We start from the raw sequence: 17,843 nt of genomic DNA, 5'->3' as shown, positions 1-17,843 counted from the left end.
AAAATTTTACTATAGAAAAGGGATATTAAACTGATATATATTCAGCCCGGATTAAATTGCTTGCGCTGAAGCCCGTTACGAGGCTCAATATGAGCCTAGAGAGTACAACAGGCGGTTTGAGTTAAGACAGACAGACGGTCGAAGTATAGATGGCAATATAGGCTTGCTGGTACTGGTGCAGAAAGAATTCAATCAAACCTTTTGCATTTGATAAGAATCTGCCCATGAGACAGCCCAAAAAATGTTTCAGCCCAATAATTTGCGTCTGGCCCATTAAACTAATTTAACTCGATGCCCTTACCGTGTTTCTTCCCTTCCTCTTTCGTTCATGACAGTTCTCAAGCGAAGTGACCTAGAGAAGCCGATTGAGTGAAACCTTCGCCAGTCCAAATTCTCGGCCGGAGGCTCAAAAATGTGCGTATCTCTATTTGGTGATTCATGTTTGTAAATAGTATTTGGAAGGCTTATATTTGATTTTTACATATTGAGTGGTTGAATGCTCTCAAGGTGTTTGATAAATTACTCAAACCAAAATTTCAGTGCTGTGTAAGATAGCTATTACATAAGCACGCATGAGAAATGGTGTCAATAGTGTGTATCTTTGTATGACATAAATAGCATGGCAAACCAGTATACCTGATGCATTGAATATAAAGCTCTTTTCTTCCAAATAATCTACCAGTAACATGCTTTTGAACTTTTGAAGGTGGTGAAAAGCCAAAAATTTGAGGAAAATGCAATGTATTTATTTTTATGAGCTTCAAGTGTTTTTTAACTCGAGTGTCAAATCTAACAATTTGTGATTTTGGCTCATGCAGTTAAAATAGAAGAACCTGTGATTCCTGTTTGTACGGATAGAATGGAGTAAGACAGGTATTGCATTTTAGTACTTATTGCAGAGAATGTGGAGATTTTGTCTTCTTGGTTATTTTTACAAGTTAGCAATGTTTATTGTCAGTATAATAATAATTTGTTGGGTCAATCAGTATGCATGTTTCTTTCAATACACACTTGCCGCTTGATGTTGCTTCACCCAAAGTGTAATTTTTTTGAAGGACTTAAAAAGAAACAATCAAAGAATCTCACAAGCATCCTCCAACAATCTTCTTAAAATTTTTGTTCTTTTCATCTTCTTAGTTGATTCTGTTTACTTGTATGGTGCATCCAGGCATTCCTTTGAGTAGATACCTTCTTTCATTTCATCCCTTATCAATCTACCTTACACTCTTGGCATTTTTTACAACATTTGTTTTGTCATCTTTTTATACACATCAGTATACAGCCTCTGTCATCTTACTGTTTGCTCTCGTTTCATTTCTTCATGTCCTTTCAGCCAGACCCTGACTCATTTGAAACAACTTCAAGTGAAATGGCACGTGCAACTATCCCTTTCACCAAGCCGATAAGATCAATCCCATCAATACAAAACTGCGAAAACTTCATCCCTTGGAAAGGCACCAGCAGCACCTCGTTACACCGAATCACACCCCGGCCTTCTCTGCCGCTTCTCCTGTGCACCACTTCCTCAGCCTTACCAGTAGTCTCTCACCTCACCTCGTCAGATGTGCCCCAGAGGTCTGATGAGTGGTTTGCCTTGCGCAAGGATAAACTCACAACTAGCTCTTTTAGCACTGCTCTCGGTTTCTGGAGTGGTAACCGCCGAGCTGAGCTTTGGCACGAGAAGGTTTTCACACCAGAAACCCCATCCTTTGATTTGTCTGCTAAGGCTGCCATGAATTGGGGAGTATTAAACGAGGCTGTCGCGATAGAAAAATACAAAAGCATCACAGGTCGTGAAGTTGCATTTCTAGGGTTTGCTACACATGCCGATGTGGGTTCAGGCTGGCTTGGTGCCTCCCCTGATGGGGTCTTGGGTTGTTACCCTGATGGCGGTATTTTAGAGGTAAAGTGTCCATTTAATAAAGGGAAGCCCGAGTTGGCATTGCCATGGAAGGCAATGCCGTATTACTACATGCCTCAAGTGCAAGGCCAAATGGAAGTAATGAATCGAGAGTGGGTAGATTTGTTCTGTTGGACCCCAAATGGTAGTAGCATATTTAGGGTTAACAGGGATAGAGGATACTGGGAGCTGATTCACAGGATTTTGCATGATTTCTGGTTTGGACATGTGGTGCCAGCCAGACAGTCTTTTTTGTTGGGAAAGGTGGACCATGCAAAGGCATTTGAGCCTCCGCCAAAACATGCACAAACCAATTTGGTACTTTTTAAGAGTCGAAAGCTTGCTGTTGAGGCAAAGTTGTTGTGCAAGGACATTGCCGGTCATGTTGAATTCTTCAAGTAAAGATTCAGCGATTCTTTATTTATATGCATGCTGCTGGTGGATTATTTCAGAAGAAAAATTCTCTGTACCAGCATTATTTGGGAAGAAAAAAATTCTCTGTATCAATAGTTGAGCAATTCTGATATTGCTCCTGAGTTAAATGTAACATTCTGGTTCTTAATTTTAGTTGTCGGTGTTATTTTGATATTTTCTTTGGATTCCTTGCTTAATAAATTGATGAAAGATGGCACATCCTAACAGTGCATGAGATTAAGTGGACTGGAAAATTATATGTCCGTGTTTAAACATTATTCAATAGCCCAAATAACTTTCTGAACCAAAATAAGGGCAATTAATATAGAATCCAAAGGAAGGGTCAATATGGCATAAATAATTAATTTTAACGACCGATTTTGATAGTATCATTAAAAAAGGACCAGCTTGAAAGTTTCAAGGGGCCTAAACAGAATTCCTCGTGTGGTTTATTGCTTAATCATAATGTAGGGTGCTGCTTCGAACAACACTAGCTTTCTCTTTTTATTAATTCTTTTTTCATATGACAAGTTGGCGCTCTTACTAATGCTGTTGTTATTTTTGTTGTTTTCACAGCATCTTAATTAATTAATGACGTTCATATAGGGTGAAAATGGAGTGGATAGTGGTAAAACCATATTCATATTTTTAAAATTTTCTCGATACGGATATCAGATATGGATGGAATCGGATCGGATATTTATTAAAATAATATAAAAAATACTAAAATTCATAATATTTATTTAATTATAATAGTGAATAATATAATATTTTCAATATATATATTAAAATATATGATATATACCTACTATTCGGATAATTGAAACATAAAACCATATAAGTATTCATATCCACAAGGATATTTAGATATCGGATATTCACATCTAATTTTTCATATACGGATAAGATATTATCAAGGATCTAAATAGCGTTTATAGCGGTATAGCGGGGAGACAAAAAAAAAAAGCTTTAGCGAATAGCGGATCTATAGCGAAAGCTATTATAAATAGCATTTTTTTTATTTCAAAAATTATATTTTATATTTCTACTAATAGTAAAAATATCTCATCAAGAAAAAAAAATACCAAATTAATTAAGAAGTTCTAATATTCATATTGAACCAATACAAAGTTCAAATTGTCATTCAAAATATCTCTAATTAAAAAACTATCGATATATTTTATATTCAAAATATACCACTACCATATATTAATGCATGATACAAAATTTAATTGATATAGCGGTATAGCCCGTACATGTTCCATTGTATTGATATAGCTTGATAAAGTAAAAAAAAAGCCCATATGGACATTAAGGCCCATTAAAATTGCAAAATCATAACCCCGTGTAGCATAGCGGACCGCTATTGCCGCTACGCGCTATAGCGGACCGCTATTACCGCTATAGCGGCCGTAGCTTGATTAGCGCAGTTTTACCCCGTAGCTTAGCTTTCTAGGTTATAGCTAGCTATTTAGAAGCTTGGATATTATGCATATTGTTTTCACCCCTACGTTCATATATTGTCATTAATTAAATGTAACTATAAGTGTAGCATGTCAGAAGTAAAAAAATAGTTTTATTCGGTTTGTCAGTAACTCTAAATTTCCAAATTTTCAAATAATTTATCAGAAGTTGAAAATTATTTAGCACTATTATAGTATGCAAGATCGAAACCGTCTTTTATTCATTTATTTTTTAAAGAAGTATGAGGTTACTATTCGTCATATGCTTTATAAATTAGGCGACAACGAAAATCAAGTGATATAGTTTTTATCAGAATAATTTTCAGATCAAAAGATGCATATAAATCAAGACGAAGGGGCATTGTGTAAAGTTTAATAGGGGAAGCAACTCCATGAAAAATTAGGAATGCCCCAAGCAATTTCTTTTGGAACTGAATTGGATATCCGTGTGACCGTGTCCAAGTGTTTTTCCTCACTTCCAAGTTACAGTATGACTTGTCCAAGGGGATTCTCTTGCTTCAATTCCTAGTCATGGAATCTTCCTTTCTTTTAGTTCTCATTGGCTCTGGTGTTGAGGAGAAAACAGGATTTATGTAATGTGTTTTGGACAAGATATTGACCGTTGAGACTCGAGAATGGCCTTATGTTTTAACAATTATAATATCAGATAATATTGATGTGCTGAGGAAAATGATCCTATCACAGCTGGGTTGTCCATTTATGACGAGTTATTTTTGCTCCAGTGTGTAGAATTAATTACGAGGAACTGTACAGAACATGTTTCCAACACGGATTGCGCGTTGTTTGTAAGGTAAATTCTCTTGAAAGTGGACACAACAGCATAGAACCAAATCAGTAAATTTCCAATAAAAAAGGTAATATTATTATTCTAAAAGGGCTAATGTTGAGAAAAACTTGTCGTCAGGAAAAATTCAGCAATGCCTTCTTTCGGCTAAAATCAAATCCATTGACAGGAAATTTCAAAGGTAAAGATCAATTTAACCCAAAAATGAGAGGAAATTTCAACACGAGATAGCATTCAGATTTGCATAATCATCCAACAAAAGCATATTTTTAAAAACAGCCATGTCATTTGTCGCATTACAACATTCCGCATTCCACAGACAACAACTGCAATATCATAATTACAACAAAGAGATTAAACCTGAGATAGAATTCAGATTTGCATGATCATCCAACAAAAGCATTTTTAAACACAGCCATGTCATTTGTTGCATTACAGCATTTCGCAGACAACAGCTGCGATATCATAACTACAAAAAGATATAAAGCCGAGATAGCATTCAGATTTGCATGATCATCCAACAAAAGCATATATTTAAACATAGCCATGTCATTTGTCACATTACAACACTTTGCAGACAACAGCTGCGATGTCATAACTACAACAAAAGGATATTAAACCTGAGATAGCATTCAGATTTGCATGATCATCCAACAAAAGCATATTTTGAAACACAGCCATATCATTTGTCACATTACAACACTTCGCAGACAACAATTGCGATATCATAACTACAACAAAAGGATATTAAACCCGAGATAGCATTCAGATTTGCATGAGCATCCAACAAAAGCATATTTAAACACAGCCATTTCATTTGTCACATTACAACACTCCGCAGACAACAGCTGCGATATCATAACTACAACAAAGAGATGCTAAACCCCAATAGATTATTATCTTTCCAGATGAGAACCGAGATAACACTAACTCCAAACAGGGACAAGTATTATGTCGTACGACTTGTCCTACATACTGACACGGCACAACTTATTTCTCATACCGACACAACACAACTTATTTCTCATACCGACACAACACAGCTTACTTTCCATAACAACAGGAAAGCACAAGACCATCATAACAACTCCTTTCACACAAACTTACCTTCCAAAAGCTCCATATTATTTCCTGACAGTCACCTTGCCGAATTGCACAACACACTTGAACTTGGAGACCGCCCAACACCATTTCCATTTTTGTCCTTTCTTTATATGGTTTTTTATCTTATTTTGGAGTGCTCAGAACTTCAGGCAAACCCCTTCCTAAAGTTGAGCATTTCCGAGGGATAAAGCCACACTTTATTTCCTTATTTTTCCTTTATTCCTTTACTCTAGTTCTCCTTTTTTTTTTTTTTTTTTTTTTTCCCTCATAGCAGCTAACAGACAACTGCTTACTTCAGGCCCACCCCTTTCACATCAGGCATTTGAGAAAAAATACACCTACAGAGTTATTTTTCCTTTATTTTCTCCTTCTTCTTTTTTTTTCCTTTTTTTTTTCCTTTTTTTTACCCTTTTTTCATTCTCCTTTTTTTTTTTTTTAGCAGCTACCAGACAAACTACTCAAGAACCAAAAAGAAAGAGAAGAACCAACAACGGATAATATCACCAAAACCAGACCAACTCATTCCACAGATGGGCACTTACAGCAGTTGGAACAGAGATGCTCAAGTGAGAAGGTCTCGACGTATGCACTATCTCTTATGCACTTCCCGCACAGCAAACACCTGAGTATACATGACTCGCAAGCCCGGCATGGGTCCCGCTTCCCTTTGCAACTTTCCAAAGGACAGTCATAAACAAGCCGGCACTTCTTGCAGACAGGGCACACCTCTATGTCAAGCGCACGGTCCTCATTGCATGTCATGGAGAACCTCGCAACATGGTAGAAGCGAGGTTTTGGCTGTGCACTTGGGTGGCATGAATTTGCACTGAGCAAGGCGGTGAGATCTTTGTAGTGGCTTTCAGATATGTTGAAGAGGCGGCCCAGCTTGAGGTGTTTTATCCCAGGGTAGTTTCTGGAGTTGAAGGATTTCAGATTTGGGATGAGGCCATCTAAAGTTAGCCTTGCACATTCTGGCACATATAACTGCATACAAAAAATTCGTCATTTGTTAATTCTTACAGTACAATTTAGAATGTAAAAATGGTTACTTCTAAATCCACTGCTCAATGTGAAACTTGGATGATAATATAAGTTTGAGCATAAAAAAATCTCTAAAATAGCACATCTACATTCAGAAATGAACAGATCTGCACATCATATTCTTTTAATTTCATTAGTGCTTTACGGCCAATTACTTTTCATTAGTTCAGCATAATTGGGAACATGTATAATTGCAGCATCTTCCAAAGATAGCATCTCTGCAGCAATTTTTACATTTGGCTACTCAAGCTCAACAGATATGCAGTGTAGGCAAGGGAAGAGAATGGGGACGAAAGCAAATCGGCTGCATCAACAATTTGGAAGGGAACACATTTTAGTGAAAGACAGATGTTTATTTTACCTGTTCAACCCAATAGTAAACATTGACATCTTACAATCTAAACTTTAAAGCAAGGGTCAAGAGTATTTCCCTTCTCATCTAACTTTCCCTGCCCTCCCCTCCCACACTCTCACCATCTCATGTATGCACAACTCTTCTGATGCTTAGGTCCTAAGACCCAGGCAAAAAAGCAACAATTTTTTGCCAGCTCATTGCTTTTATCTGATCAATTTGGTCCTCTGCATTCTAAAATCGGAGACATTTGTATTTAATTCGGAAACAAAGAAAGTAGTTGGCCAAGAATATACAATTCTGAAATGAGCAAATTCAAATTCACATAGGACTAACCTTGGTTAACAATGGATTCTCCTCAAGCACGCACCTCAACCCTTCATCAGTCACATACAAACAAGACACCATACTAAGTGCTCTCAGATTCCCTTGTGCCTTTCTTGTTACCTTCAAGAGCGTCTCATCATTTATTCTCTCGCTCAAAGGTGAATCAATCTGAATTGACATCCATAGAAGCGGGTCTCCCCTCACCGCTTCGTGCAGAGATTTGCACACTTGCTCGACCGAGAGCAGGTCTTTCACACCCAAGTAACCAAGTGCATACACCATCCCTTCAGGGATTTGACTAGCTGCTGAGACAGGAGCTGACGAACTTGGCACCTCCATTTCTGACGAGGCACTAGAGGCCGCACTCTCGTCAGAAACCATAGGAGAAGACGAAGTAGTAACCAGGTTGGGCAAAGAACAGATTAAATCTGAAATGGCATTGTTTAAGGAGGTCTGAATGTCCATCTCAAAAGGGTCATGTGGGAGGATACGTGCCGGGTTAGAGACATCCATCTCAAATGGGTCGTCTGGCAAAAAATTTGGGGTCTGGCAATCCATGGCAACAAATTCCCAGTCGGTGGCAGATATTTTGCTGAATTGTGCCGCATGATTGAAACGGCAATCTATGTCTGCAGCCTCACAATCCATGTCGACGCAATCCCAATCAGGAGCAAAACCAAAAGAAGGGTACAAAAATCGGTAATCTAAGTCTCGACCGGATCGAGAACCAGACAATGGGTGAAATGAAAATTCGTCGAGAGCCATGCTCTCTCTCTCTCTCTCTCTAAACAATCCCAAATGCAAAACCTAGATCAAAACCCAATAATTTTTTCTCTAATTAAATTCTCTCTAACTTTCTCTCATTCCCTTATCTTGCCAGCTAAACCATCTAACCTATCTCCAATAGAAACCCTAGAATAAAATCAAATATTTTTTTACTCTTTGATAGGTTTCTCTCTCTCTCTCTCTCTCTCTCTCTTAACTAAGCTAAACAATATATCAAAGAATAACAAATTAATAAAAAGAACAGATCTTATCACGAGCCCAAGAAACCCTCAATCTTCGACAGCAATAAAAATACCCAGCAACAAAAATCTCACAGAGCCTCTTGATCTTCCTCCTTTTATTCTCTCGTAATATCACCGATAAAACAAACCAAAACCTGATCAATACAGAAACAATCCCGATCAGATAAAAATATATGGGTCGCGGCGCAGCAATTGCTCCTGAAAAGTACAAGAAATATACGGGAAATTTACCTAGATACAAAGCTATCGCCTTTCTGTCGGGGAGGAGAGGACGAAGGAAGGAAGATGAATAGCGCTCAGCTAAATTCCCGCGACTTTCTCGCCTCCACTCAGTTTCTAGGTATAACGGCACAAAGAGAGAGAGGGGATTTTAGAGCGACAGAGATAGGAGAGAGAAATTAGAGAAAGAGAGAGACAGCGGGGCGCGAGGGCACAACTAGAATTTTCGCCTGCCTTCGCTTGATTTACACGGGAATGAGATTGTTGTTTATATACCCTTACGAAAAAAGCTAATTTCACACTAAAATTTGTTTATGTTTAAAATAAGAGTGATGCTTCTATGGACATAAGGACCTATTTGTAAAATGAACACTCTTTTTATTTTAAAAGTTCAAACAGTCGATCCGAACCGTTCATCTTGTTCTCCATATTAATATATGCTTGGAGACCAAATTTTATATTTTTCTGAATTTGTTTACTATTTATTAAGATGGTACAAAAAATATCAAATTCAGACCATTGAATTTTGTACCCATCTTAATAAATAGTAAAGAAATTCAGAAAAATGTAAAATTTGGTCTCCAAGCACATATTAATATGGAGAACAAGATGAACGGTTCGGATCGACTGTTTGAACTTTGAAAATAAAAATATGTTCATTTTACAAATAGGTCCTTATGTCCATAGAAGACTTTGCCTTAAAATAATAATACAATTACAGACTACAGTAGCATATATTCTAAAAAATATATTACAGTAGCATAAAATTTGTTTATGTTTGAATGAAAATGAAGATTGTAATTTAGTGTCACCAAAAAAGAGTGTAATTGGATCTTTTCTCCTATAATAGTTTTTATTTAATTTTCAACATAAATGGCTCTGTTGAGGAAAAAGTATTTTTGTTGTGATTTGTATGATAATTGAACAACTTGCGCTTTTAATGTTTTAATTTGAAAAATAAATACTCATACCACCATTAATTTAATATCAACATTGTCGGATAAAATTTAGTAATTTATTATTAGTGTTTTTATGATTTATCAAATCATATTGAGTTGTAACAAAAATTAATGTTGTATGTTTAATAAGAAATAAAGAAAACTTCACCGTAATAGATTACTTAATTTGAAAAGTTAAAATAAGAATGTCAAATTATTGAGTAGTCTAATTTCCAGATGAATTATCTTAAAGACTTTTAATAAAAATTTCTGATTTTTGAATTCATACGTAATTTATTTGTCTATATTTCTTTTCATTTAATCTTTTAAGTGCCTACCTTATTATTGTCAAGTTATATTGTTGCTAAAGAATTATATTCTTCTTATGTTATTTATGTTAGCTTTGAGTTTTTTTAATTGTTGTGTCTTTAATTGGATAAGTATTTTTATAAATTCTACTATTTATATTTATTTGAAACAAATACTCATATCTGGATTGTTCAATATACTTTCAGAAAATATTTAGTAATTTATAATTAACCACCTTAATGATTTATCAAATCGTGCAAAATTAGCACTATGTATTTAACAAGGAATATAAAACGTCACCGTAATAATTACTTAATTTGAAAAATCCAGTTATTATTGTAAAATTATATTGTTGCTAACTTTCTATAGAGTTCTATTCTTGTTATACATAATTATATTTTATGGTAGTTTTGATTTTATAGATTTTTATGTCTCAAACTTCTATTTATAGTTATACTTAATTACATGTATTTTTTAACTATCTATATTATATAAAAACATATATTATTATTGCTATCCAATTCTTATGCATGTTCGATAGAAAGAAGTCAAATAATTGTGAATTATTATATCTTTATTTTTGTATGTGAAAATTATGACTAAGTAATAAGAAAGAAATTTATTTTCAAAAGGAGGACTTCTATAAGTGAATAAATCGAAAAGGAGGGACCGCAACTGAAAAATACCAAAACAACACCCGCGCGGCATGATAGGACAGGTCCGACTTCAAAAACTAAATCTGTTATTACGACTGATTTTAAACAATAACTTGACAATATACTTTGATTAAAACTATTTTAAAAACTATGCACTGATGAAACCGAAATACCGAGAGATAAACTTGATTTTTTTTTCCCTTGAGGCATAATTTTGAAATTATTTATGGAATGAAGAATAGACAGAAGAAAAGCTCCTCGTTGGATCAGCGGTGACCGGTGGTGGGGTCCTTGATTCGGATTATGTTTTATCTGGATATCGGACCAGACTTGTCTCGGTCGTAGGATCCTTATCTAAGGCTGGCCTAGTTTGAATCCGATAGTGGCTTGCTAAGCAAGCACCAGATTCTTTCCTAAGTCAGAGATGACAACAGCACACCGTATCAGACAAAACCTTTGTTTAATCTCAGAAGAAAGAAACCATTAGACGGTTAGACCCGCTCTCAGTTTATCTGGTCTGTTCGCTTTACCTAATCTCGCGAGCTTTCTGGACGGTCCGATAGCTGCAAATATTGGATTGAGTAAGATCTGGACCGTCTGATATTTTGGTCAAACAAGCAACACGAATGGATACATTTTTTGTTTTCAGAAATTGAATAATTCATTTTTTATGAAATAGATTGATTATTTTCTTTCTTCTAAAATAGTAAGGGCTATTGATTCCATCGTCTAACACCTAGACCAAATAAACAGTTTGATCCACCCTTGTTCACATCTTTATACGACAGGCAGTGGTTCAGTCACCCCTCACCTATTCGAACTTTTTATGTCGTCAGTCGTATAAAAGTGTCGAGAGATAGATTGGACCACTAATTTGGTCGACCCTCCACCTGGACTGCATTAATTTTTGACCTAACTATTTTTGGAGAAAATAAAATATTATTCTATTTCTTGACAAATTAATTTTTGAATTTCTAAACATATAGAACTGTGATGGATAAGCCTCTGGGTTTGGAGTGTTCCCGCGGTATTGGAGAGGAGTAGAATCCAGGGAAGAGGTTGTACGGATGGAGTGTTTGTCTACAATCAACTGCTCTCGGTGTAATTTATCTGGTGGACCATGCTCAAGTGACTGGTCGAACGAACCAACAACTACCCAGATATTATTAACGCTCTGAGTGCTGTCAAAAATTAACCTTTTCCACTTGTCCAAGTTAGCCTGAGATCGAACGGTCTTTATCATATCGGATCTGATTGCTGTCAAACTTATTTGCGCTGTTTGGTAGGTTGTTAAATAGTTTATCATATCTTATCTGAATGAATGCTGTCAAAAGTATTTGTACTGTTAGTGTTAGGTAGGTAGGTTGCTCAGTTCAGTTACCCAAATCAATTTGTGTGATTAAAATGGTTCCATTCTTTTGGTTTTATTCTACTCTCATTATGATAGCAAGTTTTTTTTTTATTTTTAGTTTGGTTTTCACAATTAAAAATCAAATAAATTAAAATGTCAGGAAATTTTTTTTGTTGCAATATAACATAACTTGTTATAAAATTGAAATTTTCATACTAACAAATTTTAACAAAATTACATTTTGATTTATTTTATTTGATGAGTAAAACTAGGGTATTATTAAGTTTACCAAGCCTCTTGAAACCTATCAAATCGGCTTCAAACGACAAATCTGAACTGTTGAAACCGAAATTTTTAAATATACCATACTTTCAAAAAAAAAAAACCAAACAACCACAATTTCTGAAAAATTCGATTTTTGACATGGCCACATTCCCTAGGTGCGGCCACCCCTTTTTTTTTCCCGTTCAGATTGAACTACACGAAGAAGAGGAAAGGAAAAAAAAAAGGGTGGCCGCATCCCCTAGATGCGACCCGCAAAAAAGTGGCTGCATTTTAGAAATGCGGCCATCTCAAAATTCGAAATTTTGAGAAAAAGTTGTGTTTTGGTTTATCTTTTTTAGGATAATGGTATATTTAAAAATTTCGGCCGTTGAAATCCACCTACCTTACAAGTGATGCATCTACATGTAAGGAATTTTAATTTTAAAATTAATTTTGCATAGAGTCAAATAGTAAAAAAAAATATTCAAAAAATGAATGCATTAAAATTAATTTATTAACCTTCTAATTTTGACCACTTGACTTTATACTAAATTAATTTGAATGTTTAAAATTTTCACATGTAAACGCATCACTCATAAGGTAGACGAGTTTCAACAGTTCGGATTCTTCATTTGAAACCGATTCGATGGATTTTAGATTTGAATTCACCAAGAGACTTTGTGAACTTAAGAACACCCTAGTTCTACTCTCATTTGATTTCTAGTTTGTTTGATTAAATAATTTAGTCGGTTCAATTTATAATTGAGAAAATTGAAGGTGTTCCGAACCATTTGATTCGTGTGAATATCTTGAAATTTTAACAAGGCCGTGAGTACAGATTTAATCTGCTCAGTAGATTTAGAATTTTATTTCAATAAAGGATTGGATCTCTGACAATAGAATTACTTAATATGTATAATATCTATCGAATATTATGCAAATTACAATATGTTATAATTACGTGAATAGTTCAAAGTTGTGCGATGAACAATAAAACAAACGCTAATTATTTTTTGTAGCATGATATATACTTTAATTTTTATGATTGTCATTTTTTATCAAATTAAATCATGATGGTCATGCAATAATTGGGGGGCGGGGGGACAACTTAATTTACACGTTTATATTAAAAAAATAATTTTCCTAAAGTATGACCTATATTTCTAAAATTCACATAGTACTTCTTTTGTGGAGCAACAGGATCTTAAAAAATATAGCAATGTACGCCTTATTTAGAACTCAAATAACTTGAGTGAGTCTATGGTACTATGCATATCACGGGTTGGCACCGTGCTACGGCTCTATATTTGAGTTTTAAAATCCTAACGGTCGATCCGAACCGTTCATCTTGTTCTCCATATTAATATGTGTTTGGAGAACAAATTTTACATTTTTTGAAATTTTTTTACTATTTTTTTAGATATTTAGAAAATCACTTGATCTGAAAATTCTGGACTATCCAAAAACAGTGATTTTCAATAAATCTAAAAAAATAGTAAAAAAATTTCAAAAAATGTAAAATTTGGTCTCCAAACACATATTAATATGGAGAACAAGATGAACGGTTCGGATCGACCGTTAGGATTTGAAAACTCAAATATAGAGCCGTAGCACGGTGCCAAATCGTAATATGCATAGTACCATACACTCACTCAAATAACTTTCGTAGTTAATTAATGAACTTAATTATTTTATCATAAGGTTAATAAACCCCAAACCGAGCATCACCTGTTCACTTCCCCGTGATATTCTTTGTTAAAGAAAATGGATATCTACCAATTTCTGGGAAAATAATAAGAGAATGAAAGAAAGAGAAAAAAAAAAAAACATGTTATTCACGTTCATAATTTGGGGCCCCACTTTGCAGCGGGTTTATATAGCCCGTTAGGCTAAAGTGTTTTTTTCATAACTGAACCGGGCCGGATCTTCCGGACCGGGCTTATGGCCCATCAAAATTCTCAGCAGGAAACAATTGCACTGACAGGCCTCAAGGCTCAGCGCCCTAGTGACTCTGTCAGTGGGCCTCATTGTAGATCTGTGGTCTGTGGATACCTCCAGTCCAGAATAGTAAATAGCTGATTCCTCTGAAGGATTCAAAACGGAAGCTTGTTGACTGATTGGCTTTCAGAATCCAGACTAACTGATTTGGAGAGTTGTGACGGTTTTACAGGCATCGGATCAAATTCAGTCCAATGTTGGATCAAAGCCATCTGATCTGTATCGAACTCTGTGCATACGGTTTAAAAAAAAAAAAAAAAAAAAACAAAACTAAAGTCCATTTCTATTACTGAAAATATAAAATTACAAACACAAACCAGCTACCCGCAGTTCAAAAGAACTCTGTGCATACGTAATCGTCAACATTAGACAAAATATGTAAAAATATTCGAGTTATAGTGATTTTCGGCCGTAAACAAAAAGACTCATTGTGTCTTTGCGTGCTTACAAAAATTGATTTAATTTACTTGATCATTGAAGACGTTATCATCATGTTTATTATAAAAAAGAAGTGAAAACATTACACTAAGAATATTACTGTACATTTTGCTTTAATTAATAATTTTATACAACTATATTTTAGTCTATTTTATGATAACATATGTTGCAACATATTACTTATCAGGGGCAGAGTTAAATTCTGATCGGAAACGTCTATTCTTTCACGAAACGCGATTCGGAATCGGATTTGAAAAAAATTCGCTAATCGGAAGAGAGCAATGAATGAGACTTGAATTCATTCCACGTGATTTGAGAGGGTCAAAATCGGTCAAAACCGCGCGTTGAAATCCGATCTCAAAGCAAGAGATTTGGCAAGAAATGGATTGTTGTTGGTGAAAGCTCCTCTCTACCCCTTTCTTCCCTTTGTGTTGCCGTCAGATGTCGTGATAGTGAACCAACAAATTCAACGATCAATCAAAGTGCCGATCAAGTTATCTTCTTCTTCGTTTTCTTAGCGAGAGTTGAATTTAGGCTCTAATCGGAAATAGAAGTGTTGATTTCATCTTTCTCCGTTTTTTTTCCAGCCCTATTTTTTACTGTATAATGGCATAATTCGTAAATTAGATGAATTTGAAGGTTAGTTTTAAGAAGATCAACATTGAATTCTATTCTCCACTTTAAAGTTTCCGATCTGCAAAATTCAATTCATAATCTTCTCTTTTCATCTCATTTCTTTTGAATTGAACTCAATTTTTGTTCATTATTGTCCTGATCAGAGTCTTAGACTTTCAAACTATGTAAATCAAATACGAATGAGAGTCAATTATATAAAATTTTCATACTACAAATGGTGGTCAATTTTATAGTATCCATAATATTTTTTTTTTTGAAATGACCGGGCAGAGGCTGCCAGGGTAATATTAGAACAAAGAAAGATATACAGGGTTACAACGTCCTACCAATTATATCGGATCTCCTACTGAGAATCCAAACAACAGAACCATCTAAAAACCATCATGCAGAAAAACCCCTGTAAAACTTATCAATTAGCACCGAACCAGAAAGAGTAAAACTGATAAAGGAAATGAGGCAGGATATCTTATCATTGGCCCCTTCTACAGTTAGCTTCCCACAAGGTCGCTTCACGGACGATCCAGTTCACTACCATCCCCGTCGGGAGCCTTTTACCTTCAAAGATTTGCAAATTTCTTTGGCGCCATATTGCCCAGCACACCGTGGCGAAGAAAATCTCCCATCTTTTCTTGGCCCTTGAGTTGCCTCGGTACCTGCTGGCTGATCGCGACCAAGCCAGTTGAAGAGAGGAGTCGCTGACCAGTATTGGAACCCCTAAATAATTTCTGATACCTTCCCAAATTCGAATCACGTATTCATAGTGAATGAAGAGGTGTGCTTGAGATTCTAGCCGGCCCGGACTGCAAAGTACATAATCACTTTGGCAATTGAACTGTCTTCGGATCATAACTTCTTTGGTTAGCAATTTGTCCCTCAGTAACAGAAATAGGAAGATTTTAACGGTAGGCGGGACTGAAAAATTCCAAATCCCTTTAAATTGCCAATCCAGGAGACCTCCGCATGCCATCATCTCGTATAATGAGGCAGCACTGTACCGGCCATTTGAGGACCATCTCCATTTGAGTACATCATCTGTGTCAGTGAGTCTAGGGGTAGGTTGGTGCGAGTCAGGGAGGGTGATTGTATAGTAGTCAGACAGAGCGCATCTCTGAGGGAGATGGCGTGCAGCTGCCGCCTGGAGCCTGTCAATGCCAGAGAAGAGGGACCCCACTGGTCGTACCAGAACGAAATTGAGGTTCCGTCCCCAATCTCCCATTCTGTTGCCCAATTGAACAATGGCTTCAAATTGATCAATTGAATCCAGAAAAAGGAGCCTTGTTTAGACTGTTGGGTTTTCGTGAACGGTTCAAACCCATTTAATTAGCTTAAGCTGCGGAAAGAGTAAAACAAAAATTTTTACATCTAACTTAAGCTACGGATTAAATGAATCAAGAAGATTCGTTTAATCCTATTTACAGATCTACTCCATAATTGATTTCCTAAAGCATTAAATCTATTTACAAATTAAATAGATTAATATAACAATTTATACCTTGATTCCAAATCTCAGTTGGAATGCAGACCGAGCGAGTAGAGCCTCACCAGGGATGGAATCGACTCGCAGTATCACACGTGTGATACCTCTATTGGTTATCCACCAGGACTAACCGGAGAGCGATTTACTTCTTCTGCCAGAAATACCGTAAACCGCGGAATTCTGCAGAAACACTATTCACCAAAAAGAGACAGATTAAATATATTTAAGAATGCAAGTTATTCCGTTTTACTAATAAAGCAAAACATGAAATACCGCAGAATCTAAAAATATATTTTTCCGAATCTCGTAATAACCGAAATCAGGGAAGAGAGGGAAAACCGATCAACGAAGTAATCAGATTAACACGTGAATTAGTGAGTCTTTCTCTCTACCCCTACCCCTCTATTTATAGACTTTTGAGGAGGTTGGCAAAAGACCAAAATACCCCTCAAAACAAATCTATTTACCAAAAGCCCTTGACACCTCATCCTTTTATCATGTGAAATGACCAAAATACCCTTGCCACCTCACATGACACATGTCAACACAAGGGAAGTCGGCATAGGGTGAAAAAGACCAAAATACCCTTGCCCATTAAGGCATGAATAGTGTTGGGCTTTGATTTTGGGCTTTTGACTTTGGGCCTTTAATTTTAATTAAGGCTTTGATTATTTTGGGCTTTTAAATCCATAATTCAAGCCCATAATTAACAATTAAAATTCCAAATCATATATATATAATTGTCATGTACAATTATATTTCTTTTCGGTTATTGTTCGGTAACTTTTATACAACGTAACGTGTACGTTTATAAATTAACTGTTGTTTCTGCTTGTCATTCTAAATGACATTTATAATTTAATTATATCACGTATAATTAATTATAACCATCTTAATATTAATTATAATCAATTTATAATTAATCAGTAAGATTCTCCGAGTAGCTCCTATATGGTGTGACCCAATAGGATCTGTGTTATGTTGGTAAACAAAGTTAAAACTGTTTTAACTTCTGTTAGTCATGGGTGGCATCTGGCAACACATCATGACCATCCAATTACACAGATGATGCTGTACTGTACAATATCACGATCCAGTAAACAATTTACTTGTGTCAGTTCTT

The 17,843-nt window shown here is 35.6% G+C and overlaps 2 protein-coding genes across 4 annotated transcripts; one reads left to right on the top strand and one right to left on the bottom strand.

The window, feature by feature from the left end:
* Nucleotides 1-281: 281 nt before the first annotated feature.
* LOC144553408 (Restriction endonuclease, type II-like superfamily protein) lies at nt 282-2,487 on the top strand. Of its 3 annotated transcripts, none has more exons than XM_078301572.1 (3): nt 282-414; nt 819-873; nt 1,338-2,487. In XM_078301572.1, exon 3 carries the CDS (start codon nt 1,370-1,372, stop codon nt 2,300-2,302), a length of 933 nt encoding a protein of 310 aa, XP_078157698.1. In that variant the 5' UTR covers nt 282-414; nt 819-873; nt 1,338-1,369; the 3' UTR covers nt 2,303-2,487. The 3 variants fall into 3 exon arrangements, with proteins under 3 accessions (XP_078157698.1, XP_078157682.1, XP_078157691.1); XM_078301556.1 differs by having other exon boundaries at nt 1,334-2,487; XM_078301565.1 differs by lacking the exon at nt 819-873 and having other exon boundaries at nt 330-414; nt 1,334-2,487.
* Nucleotides 2,488-5,352: 2,865 nt separating this feature from the next.
* Nucleotides 5,353-8,872, bottom strand: LOC144553397 (F-box protein SKIP14-like). The gene is made up of 3 exons (XM_078301545.1): nt 8,666-8,872; nt 7,416-8,568; nt 5,353-6,670 (listed from the first exon to the last, which is right to left on the bottom strand). Exons 2-3 carry the CDS (start codon nt 8,169-8,171, stop codon nt 6,206-6,208), a joined length of 1,221 nt encoding a protein of 406 aa, XP_078157671.1. The 5' UTR covers nt 8,172-8,568; nt 8,666-8,872; the 3' UTR covers nt 5,353-6,205.
* Between the last annotated feature and the right edge of the window lie 8,971 nt (nt 8,873-17,843).

Source organism: Carex rostrata, chromosome 1 (assembly GCF_964058835.1).
Source record: "Carex rostrata chromosome 1, lpCarRost1.2, whole genome shotgun sequence".
Lineage (NCBI taxonomy): Eukaryota > Viridiplantae > Streptophyta > Magnoliopsida > Poales > Cyperaceae > Carex > Carex rostrata.
This window is presented reverse-complemented; position numbering and strand designations above follow the sequence as displayed.